The sequence below is a fragment of the Hemicordylus capensis genome, chromosome 1, assembly GCF_027244095.1.
Source record: "Hemicordylus capensis ecotype Gifberg chromosome 1, rHemCap1.1.pri, whole genome shotgun sequence".
NCBI lineage: Eukaryota > Metazoa > Chordata > Lepidosauria > Squamata > Cordylidae > Hemicordylus > Hemicordylus capensis.
The window spans coordinates 138,165,487-138,176,187 of NC_069657.1; the positions used below are offsets into that span (position 1 = coordinate 138,165,487).

The window sequence follows — 10,701 nt, forward strand, 5'->3', positions numbered from 1 at the left end:
GAAGGCAGAGAAGTTTATTCCAGCAGTTATTGACTGCATCACACTTCAGGATAAAATGTTCATAAAAGACAAGAGCAAACCCAAGGAGAATATAAAAACAAATCCACTAAGTTTATGATTTTATTCTTGGAAAACTCATTGATGGGACTGAGCAGCTTCCTCTACTGAAAAATGGGCGGCTAGGGGAAAGAGTTAGTTGTTCTCAGTTATGCTGCCTTTAGGCTGGCAGGGAGAAGGTCATGCTCTCCCCCCATGACCATCAGGAATGCCTAACAATGTTTGAAGGTGACCCCTCCTTCTTGCACACCAAGTGCAAAGTGGAAATTTGCTGCCACCCCACAACTGAGCTAGTGACCTCCATCCCTTTAGTACATAGCCCCCTAGCATCTTCCCGTGCAACAGCCTCACACCAAGACCGATTAATCCACCATTATGGAGCCCTTATCCCCCCTCCCCCACCTTTGGTGACAGCAGGATGGGAGCTCCCACGGTGAGCACTAATTAAATGCAAATGCATCAGAGGGAATTCCTGACACCAAGCACCAAAGGGTTACATAGCAAAGGCCACTTAGTCCTCTGTACAAGCATCAGAAAAGTAGTTCTTCCCCTCCTCCCCTAGCCCCCCTTTTAATAGAATTCAGTACAGAGTCAGTGGTCAGGGCACTGCCAGTTGCAGCAACAGTACAAGATATTTCCTCAGCCAGTACAAGGTCCTCTATGTTAGGATATCATGGGCTTGGTGCTCCACCAACATCTCCATGCTCTTCACATCTGTACACCAGAATTCCAGGCGATCTTTCATGCCCTTTATCTAGGAAAGAAATCCACAAGCACTTTAGGAAATGGGACACAATCAGAAAAGACAGAATAAAGGCTATAAAAGCTAAGAGTAAAAACAATTCTTTATTAATAAATTTCCTCCAACAGCCATTATGAAATTTTCTTTCTGAAAGCCACAAGTTAACAGGTGGTCTCCCAAAAGTATCTAGTTTTGGTAGCAAATAATCTTTTGTACAGATATGGTGCCAAAGTTTGAGGCAAGTGCTGGGAACCAAACTTAATGAACTTGATTAGTCTGCCATTGATTAGTCTGCCAGTTCATTAATTCAACAAGTATATAATTTCCGTTTGCTTTGAAGGCTAGACATACGTAAATGCCGAGTGATGGATACATAACATTCTATCAACTGTCTCCCCTAATTCCACCCAGAAATTCTTCCTAAAAGTCAATGCTAACTTGGAGGGGGTGGGGGAGAGAACATCAGCCAACATTACCTGTTGTAAATCCAGCACCCGTGGTTGAACCCATGTCATGTGAACCTTTTTGTCCACTTCATCAATACTACCCTTCACCAAACCCACTGAAAGCGCTTTCATTACCAGCAGCTCCACCTGCAGGAAAAGAAAATGAAGAGTTTTCACTGGGTTCAATTGTTCCCAGGCAAGTCACTGTGTAATGCAGCAGTCTGAGCACTTTAACAACTCAAAATGAAATAGTTAAAAAACACAAAGGGCAAGCGATCAAGAAAATGATCTGTGTAGATACTACTTTGAAAAACATTAATGAAGCCAAGTTTAACAATTTAAAATGAAAAGGTGCACACACACCAAGATTTTCATCAGTGCGTGAATAAGTCCAATTGAGCTTCTGCATATTGTTCCCTCATGCATTAGCTTCAATGGTAACTCACCTCATTCACAGTGACTTTGGCACTTTTAGCAATCTCCTCAAAAGTGAGTTGCCTGTGGTTAGCTGGTCGGGTGAAGGTCATCTGCAGCCAAGTAAAACTAGAGTTAAAACTAATTTGAAGGAATATAAACTCTCAAGCAACCACCTAAAGCCTGACTTTACATCCATACCTGTCTTTGCCTAAGAGCTTAGGAACAGAGGAAGCTGCCTTAGACCAGGTCAGACCATTAGTCCATCTAACTGAGTAAGACCACACTGACTGGCAGCAGTTCCCCAGGGATTCAGGCTCTGTCTTACCTGGAGATGCTAGAGATTAAATCTGGCATCTTCTGCAAGCAAAGTATGTGCTCCACCACTGAATGATGGCCCCTCCACATGCTTCTGAAATACTATGGTATTTTCTACACATACTGAGGCTTTCAAACTTGGGACTACCAGTTCAGTTGTTTCCATTATAATGAACTACGGAGAATGGCTATTCCTTTTACTTCACAAGATAGGACAGCAACGTGCTGTCCTCACAAATCACACCACCACAGATATTGATGAAGTGATTATCGAGATCACTCCTTTTCCTTTCCCCTTTGTATTAATACAATACAAAAGAAAGAAGTCACATCATGTCAGATGACCAAATACTTAAAATGATCTACTACCTGACTGAAAAGACATGCTCAGACACCATTCAAAACAGATACTTTGGGTCAAAAGGACACAGCGTTATACAAGTGGGAGCAGCATAGCTATTTCTGTTACAGACTCACCTCCATGAGGCACAACAGCTGGATCTTCTGTAGGAGGAGAGATTCATTTGCAGCCAGATCTGGCTGTAAAACATGAAGGTCCAGAACTTTAGCTATGCAAAACACTTTTGTGCTTTTTCAGTTCTTCAGACTTGTTAAGATACATGTCACACAATCACTGATTGTTTGTCTTGCTTCTGTAACAGGAAGCTACAACCTAGAGCACACTATAAACCATTCAGAGGTATATTTAAATATAACCTTTCAGATCGATCAAGTCAATGTCTTTTCTTTGGCAGGAATGTCAAGATGAAGTGTTAAAAGGATTTCAATAGGCTAATTGTTTTCAGAAATGACTACTATTAGCAAATATCCTACTCCACTTAGGATATGTAGGTAACATCCACTGTAACTAGGTAGCCCCATTCAAAAGTTAGAAGAGACTTGCACTATTTATAACCTGTTAATCAGAATACAGCCTACCAGCCATATACTATGGCCTGCCAGGTGTCTGACAACTTCAATTTTTGTAATCCCAGGCAGGAAGCAAATGCAAGAAATCTGAACCTTTGATGGGCTATGTTCGGTCTGATCAGAAGTTATACAGGCCTGAATTAGCATAACCAAGAAGAATCCAACTAGCTTCATTCAATCTTCTGTTACAGGGAGTTCTTTAATCACTCTCTTTGAATTTGTACTTAACTAATTTTAGTGGACTGCTGCAATAATTCAAACAGGATAATAGAATTGATACATTTGAGTGAATAACAAGCACAGAAGGCAAGAAAACCACTCCTTTGTCCTTGTATATAGTCATGTAGAGCCATATGCATTACTTGCCTGGTGCTGTCAAGTTACCCACCTGCTGGCCCCATGCTGATTTCAAAGCCTGGAATTTTTCCACATTGCCACTGTTGAAGGCATAAAGTGTGTCAATAAGCCATTGTCTGTCAGTATTCCTCAAAGACTCCAGAACTGGGTGCATAAGCTGAGGATATAAATGAGACAGGACGTTATTGACATACATCAGTCATCTTCCTCTACTACAACAACAAATATTTATATACCGCTTTTCAGCAAATGTTTCCAAAGCGGTTTATATAGAGAAACAACAAACAACATTTGTTGTTTCTACCCCAACATTTTAACCAATAAAGTTCTACTTACCAGTTCCCCAAAGTTATAGACTCCCTCACCCAAGAGTCCAGCCAGCCCTAAAGTAAAGGCTCTCTCCTGCTGGTCTGCCACTGAAAAGAAGAATGATCAGGCTCAAGCAACCATCCTACAGTCCTCCCCCCATTTTAACATCTGTGGCTTTCCCAGCCCTCTAATGGCTGGCAGAGATTCCACTGAGTGGCAGTCACATAATTTTATATCAAAAGTCAGCACACACACTAACATTTCCTGTTATTAGTGTACATATGTAAGTATTACTGCACATACTAATGCTAAGTTTGGTACTTTCATCTAATTTGTCAAGCAATGAGTTAACAGGAAAGGGAACGTCATGACAATTGGGGATGAGTGGTTGGCTGCATGAAGGAAGAAGCAACTGTTGTCATAAGAGGCAGGAGAGAGATAGATATGTGTGAAGGCATCCAACATCCTATCCTATGAACAAAGGTCTTACTCAGATAACCTCTATCTCAGGAGGCTTCAGAAACAGCCTTAGATTGCCAAGTCTTCTGCACAATGAGAGCTCTCTCTCTCTCTCACACGCCTCTACAGCATTCTAGCTCACCATATTACTGATTAAGCAAAACATCTCTCACAGTAGTAGAGTACTTAATTCCCTTTTCTAGACCTGTGCTCTGAGACTCAGAAGTTCCAATAACAATGAGGAATATTTCAAATGTTGTATCTACATTTACCCCTATTCAAAACAACCTGCCATTAGTGCAACAGTTGCAGCATGTTCAACTTGGAAAGAAAAAGTAGTACTACCTGGCAAATCCTTGACATCTATACAGCCCAAGAACCTTAATGCATCCTTATAATAAGAGGCATGATTCCCGATTGTCTGATAATACTTGCTGGAGAGGTCATAGAAACGGCTGTGAACGGATGTCACACCAGGAAGATTATTCAGCATCTCCTCAACCTCCTCAATGGTTTCCTACAAAAAGTAAAACGGAGGGGATACCAGCTATTAATCTCCCCAGGAATTTTAGGCACATTTGCATACCACCTTTCTTGTGATGCTTGCTCAGAGCAAAGTTACAGAACTTTAACAGCAAGACAGACAATTAGCAATAATATTTCAAGTGGAGCAGAAGAATCCCCAACTCCAAAGGTGATGCTAATCAGATTATCTCAAGGATTGGGGGATACATCCATCGTTAGCATTGGACAACTCATAGGTACCCTTCAGTAATGCAAATAAAATATAAGACAATTGTGATGACTGCTTGGATTATGATATACCAAGGGTTAAAAATATATGCTGGCAAAAGGAATCAATTAAGCATATCAAAAAGCTGTGATCTCCAGCTATCGGAAGTGAACTGATCACATTGTTTTCCACAGGCACAAGCACCATTATTGCATATTTAATATGCAATATGCACTTGTCAGAAAAGCTCACATTTTTGGTCTTGTGAATGACATTGTATTTCCAGTAAAACACAAAGACAAACACAAGAATTAGATGATGTTTATTCTTTTTTACAGAGTTTAGTACTAGGAACAGACACCCACAAGCACTAGAAGATGAACAAATACTAAAAGAATTCCATAAAAAGTAAAGAAATCATCTGATGAAACAGACAACACTGCATTAATAGAAGTATAGAAATATGAGTATTGTCTCACCTTTGTGACTTGTAAGTCACCAATATTTAATTTCAAAGCCCCAATGGCTGTTTTACAAAGAATTACGGCTTCATCACTGCTTTTCACCTGCAGCCACAAAGAAAGTTACACATCAGAAAACAGTTTGTTTCAACTATGAGGGTGACTGTATTTCTATCCCTGGTCACTGTCTTAATGAGAATGAAGACCAACATAGTAGGTGCTCTAAAGCCAGTTCCATTTGAAAGGACCAAATATATTACACATACCTTTTCTCGGGTCTTTTCCAGAAAAGTAAGGGCCACATTAGGATCTGCAGAGGTGTAAGCAAGAAATCATATTATGGTTCATATAATCTCATTTGATTAGATCACAAGGGGTCATTTTACATATTGAAGCTCTTCTCACGATCGGTGAGAAGAGCTTCTTCCAGGTCTGTGGGGAGAGTGAGTTTAGCCCGTTCTCCCTGCAGACAATCAAAAGGCAGCCCTGGGCGGCCAGATCAGCCATCCACACGACTGTCGGCTTCATCACAGAGCCAGCGGGGGTTGCGGGGATTGGGGGCCGCACTGCCCCCGGAAGTTCCAGGATGCCCCACACATCCTGGAGAGACCCCCAAGCCAGGGAGGTTGCTTGCAGCCTCCCGATCGGGGGTCTACTCGTGTGTCACCACACATCACAGCGACACACAAGCAACCAAATGAGGTTAACGGAGCGCTCACTCTGTTAACCTCATTTAAGGGGAGGGGGAATTAGGCGGGCTAGCCGCCTTGGGAGCACTGGACTCGCCTGCGAGCCCGGTGGTTCCCACGATCCCTGGGAAGCGGGATAAGCTCCCTTAGCCTGCTTTCCAGTGATCGTGGGAATAGCTTCATTACGTTAAGCACATTAAAGTACAACAGTTCTCATTTCCCCCCTAAATAGAAGCTGTGGGGTGTGTGTGTGCTGATCTGGATCAGCCCCTCCCCTCAGCCTAAATTAAAGGGGCAAAGAAACAATCATATCAGCTCTAATCACATGCTTAATGTGCCATGTAGTTTGGCCATTAGGACTTAGGGTCTGTTTAAATGTTCTTTCCCCCCTGGGATTGTTCTTGAGGGCCTCAGGCTTACTACCTTCATCTATTGCTAAGAGAAGCAAATGGCCAAGTGTTTGCCCAGCCCTCTGGTCTCAAGTGCCTTCTGGTTTAACACCCCAGAGTCAGAAGTGATCTCATATTCAAATAAACACAGGCAGTTCATCTACGTCTGCATTGAGGGGAGGGAATATGCAAGCCTGACACCTGCTCCCATTTGCTCCCTAGGATCAGTCCTAGGGGAAAACATACCCAAACACCCTGTACAGGAGCTTCTGCATTTCCTAAGGTTAAAACTCTCAACTGCTACATCAATATATTTCTGATGAACTTAATGTATATATACATATGTCAAGGTTAAATACATTCCGCATATCCATAAAAAGCTACAAATGTACCAGTTTCTGCTCCCAAGACTAAGAATGCAAACTGCTCTGCTGCTTTACTAAAGACGTTACTATAATTGACCTCATCCAGTTATATCCTGTACCAGTTAGTACCAGAAGATAATTAAAAGGAGATGAAGAAGATGTTTTACCTGTCATCTGCCGCACTACATGAAGAATTATTTCTACAAGGGACAAAGGATTCACCCTGAAAGAAAGAGGTGGTATTACAAACAACTGAAGCTATATTCAGTTACATTAATTTTACAATTACTGTATTTAAGAAGCTTTACCTGTGTTCAAATTCACTGATAAAGTTCTCATAAAGCTGTAGATCAAAGAAAAAGAAGCTAACTTTAGCAACATACATATATTGTCATTAACCAGTTGATCATCTCCGCATCTGGAATGCTTTCTACAGTCAGAGTATTTTTGACCAGCCCTGGTAGAACTGTTCAAAAGGCAGCGATATCAATACCATAGGAAGTATAGCACCAAACAAAACTTTGAGAAAATGAAGTGCACAGGAAGAGACCATCTGATTTGACTTACAAATCTTAAAAGATAACCCTTTCATGCATTTTTCTCACCAAAGTTTAGGAGTGGCAAGGGACACTTACAATGATACTTCATTCTGCATACTATGTATATGAATGTGCAATTGCACTACAACCAGTATTAAGAATATTAAGCCCCCCGTCACAGGAAAGTGCTCAAACAATTCAATATTGTCAGTACTAACAAACTCCTGTAGTACTGCTCTTAACAGATGCTCAGTTAAGAACAGATGCTCTTAACTGGTGTATTTTAGGTAATCTGTCTAGCTGTAGCTCTAAGACCACTTTTTGAATACAGAGTTTGTGTTAGGAACAAAAATTGGTATTTATTTCTCAATATCTTATTAATTATCCAAAAATTCAATTGCATTTATTTATTTAGATAGCTATAGATAGAGAGAACGAACACGAACACTATCTAAATATATCAAAGCTGAATTTCAAGTCTGAAGATATTTTTCATATTTTTCACAGACTGAAGAGGAATTACCACTATTTAAGGGTTCCAAACTCTCGGAAGACCTTTTCCCATCTGCTTATTTCCACTATTATGTCTCAGCCACATTAAAAATATAGCTTGAAGAATATGATGTGGTAGTTGCATATGTCATTTTACATCAACAATGTAAAGCACCAACATTATTGATAAGAGCGTCTGATGCTGATGAATCTGCAGCACTCCCATTCCAATGCCAGACAAAGTGGGCCACTCACACTGAGGCCATCACATCTTCTTCTACAGAAACAGGAGCGCACAGACCTAGCTAGGAAGGCATGTGCAGGCATCTGAGAACTGTAGTTTCTCTCAATGCAGATATCCCATGGGGTACTGCTAAGAGGAACTACAGTTCCCTGATGCCCACACATGCCAGCCCAATGGGTCCATGGGTCGCATTCCTGTAGAAGAGCCACTGGCACTGTATGGAGATGGCCACAGCGGGAATGGCTGGCATCAGATGTTCTAATGCGCAGCTCTATTACATTATATAAACAAAATACAACCCCCTTTAATCAATGGATTAGGAATAAAACTGTGATCCTAAATGCACATAAATTAAGTTACAATGAAATGAGCAGAACTGACAAATAAATAGAGTATAAGCCTAAAAAGTCCTGGGAAGTGATGTGTGACATAGAAGTACTACCTATGTTGTCTTATCACCAGCATGTTTGCATTCACTGTAGGCTAGGAATGCACATTTATTTCCAACACTGAAGAGGTGGGTTGCCTTGCTAGCTTAAGACTTAAAACAACAACAAAAACCTATGACAATTCCAACATATTGGTCAAACAAGATTGTTCAAAATATAATCTGACAACCATCATAGCTGCTACGACATTTATTAAATTAGGAAACTTACCTTGATGAGCCCATCTCCTTGGGCAAAGCAGGGGTCCTGCACAAAGTCCAGAACCTGCAAAGTCAGCTGGTGCCAGAGTCTGTAACACACCCACCACAACATAAATGATGAATTCCAGTAGTGACAAATTCACACATACAAAAACTGTTTGAGGTTGACAGCCAGATGAAATTACTCATGATTCGTCCTACTGAAATTAATGGGACAACTTAGTCATGACTAAATGTTGTCCAATTAACTTAATGGAACTTCACGTGAATAACCTTGTCTGGATGTCAGCCTGACAGTTCTATGTATTCACCGGGATCCAAATCCTATATCTGTCAAAGGACCAACAGAAGAGTTTGAGAGTTATTCTAAGTGTATGCTTGAGCAGTTAGAAGCCTAGTTTGAATAAAACCACCACCAGGCCAGGACACAAAATAAAGGTAGAACCGAAGCAGCCTGTTAGAAACACTTCACAGAAACAGTGGATCCTTGTAGAGGACTTCAGGAAACCAGGGTGTTTTTAAATATATATATAATTTTTGCATGAAAAACTTCTGCCTGAAACCACTGAGAACTGCTACCAATAAGAGTAGACAACACTGGTCTAGATAGGCCAAAGATCCGATTCAGTACAAGGAAGCTTCACACGTTCACAATAACAATTCATGGTATTGCACAGTAATTTACACAGCCAATATCTTGTCACTTTGCAGTTAAACAGCAACTCCTTCATGGCCTAGTGTAATGTCTTTTAAGGCATCACCACAGAGCATACTGATGTCCTGTTCATAACCTAACATTTTAAGTCATGCTGAAACAAATGAAGCAACACATTGCAGTTTATATTTTTTAAAAAGCAGATCACGTCTTCAGATAAATTTAGGTTTCAAATAGATTGTTATCAACAAATGGTAGTGTCAGCTTCGGTATAAGCTTTACAGAAAAACTTCTTACTGAGCTATGGTAAGGACTGAACAGACTGCTGAAAGCATCAGACACTAGTCTGACAGGCTATAGGTGTACAGAATGAGAAAAAGAACAGCCAAGAAGCCACAACATACATTCAGATCTGTGTACAGTGTTTACCCAAACAACATGTGCTGTACATTAAAAAAAAACAAGCTCTTGCTCAATACCATCCAGGTTTTGGAAACCAGTGTGCAGAATCTGATTGGAGGGTGTCGGGAACCTCAAAGCCCACCGGAAAACCCCCGTTTTGTCAAAAGGAAATGATATTTGGCTTGAGTGGTAGGTAGTGAAGGCCACCTATTCATCTTCAGAGCCAGACACACTACATCAATCAGTTTCTTCTGGGGCAAATTAACCCATAAAAGCATTTTATATTTTCCAGGAGTAGCAGAGCTGACAGAGTTTGACTCGGAGTGCAGGGAAGGAGGGGAGACATGTGGGAACCAAAGACTAAATCCCAAACTCACCTATAATGAGGTGCGGGGGGGGGATTTCAATAGCAAAACATCCCAGAACTATTCTCCAAACCTCGCCTTACAGATCTCCAGATTGAGGCACTTATTCAACTTGGGGGGGGAAACGGGAAGCGCAGCTCAGCAGCTCCCAAATACGACTCCCCCCGCCCGCCGCCGCCACCTACTGACTTGCCACCCCCTACCCCCCACCCATCCACTCACTTCTTGTTGTAGAGTTCCTCTAGGCGGTGCCACACGGCGGCCTGGCCGGGCCCTGAGCTCTGGCTCTGCTGTAGAAAGCCCGGTACGTCCTTCATGGCAGGGCCGGGAAGGGGGCAGCTGGAAACAACGCGCGGTTATTCCAGGGAGCAGCAGAAGCAGGAGGCCGGGCCACTCTGCCGCCGGAAATGCACACTCACTTCCGGAACCCTCGGCGCGGGGCATGCCGGGTACCGTATGGCCCCTGCATAGCGCAGCATCACTTCATCACAATTCAACCGCGGGAGGGGGCCGGAGCACAGAAAAGGCAAAGACACGCTGGTCACCATGGCAACAACGGCCTAGAGACGTCTCTGAAAGGCCTCGACTTTGCAACAGAGCGGCAGAGTGGAGCTGCCAGCGTTCCAAGTTTCCCCGCACCCTTGTGGCGCCCCCTGTAGGCTCCGAGTGTCACCTTCCAGCCCCTT

General features: G+C 42.2%; 1 protein-coding gene across 1 annotated transcript; it reads right to left on the reverse strand.

Moving 5' to 3' along the window:
• On the reverse strand, positions 1–10,483 carry PSMD13 (proteasome 26S subunit, non-ATPase 13). Its single transcript, XM_053279192.1, has 13 exons — positions 10,238–10,483; positions 8,604–8,682; positions 6,978–7,012; positions 6,837–6,892; positions 5,493–5,536; positions 5,245–5,331; positions 4,378–4,549; positions 3,601–3,680; positions 3,296–3,421; positions 2,455–2,517; positions 1,692–1,772; positions 1,276–1,392; positions 1–811 (listed from the first exon to the last, which is right to left on the reverse strand). The coding sequence occupies exons 1-13, from the start codon at positions 10,330–10,332 to the stop codon at positions 716–718; spliced, it is 1,131 nt and encodes a 376-aa protein (XP_053135167.1). The 5' UTR covers positions 10,333–10,483; the 3' UTR covers positions 1–715.
• Positions 10,484–10,701: the final 218 nt, after the last annotated feature.

Excerpts from the sequence above, each read along its gene's own strand:
- PSMD13 (XM_053279192.1), bottom strand. The coding sequence starts at position 10,332 with ATGAAGGACGTACCGGGCTTTCTACAGCAGAGCCAGAGCTCAGGGCCC. Across the intron at positions 3,681-4,377 it reads AGATGTCAAGGATTTGCCAG|TGGCAGACCAGCAGGAGAGA; the intron begins GTAGTACTACTT and ends TCTTCTTTTCAG. Across the intron at positions 1,393-1,691 it reads CCAAAGTCACTGTGAATGAG|GTGGAGCTGCTGGTAATGAA; the intron begins GTGAGTTACCAT and ends CTTTTCCTGCAG.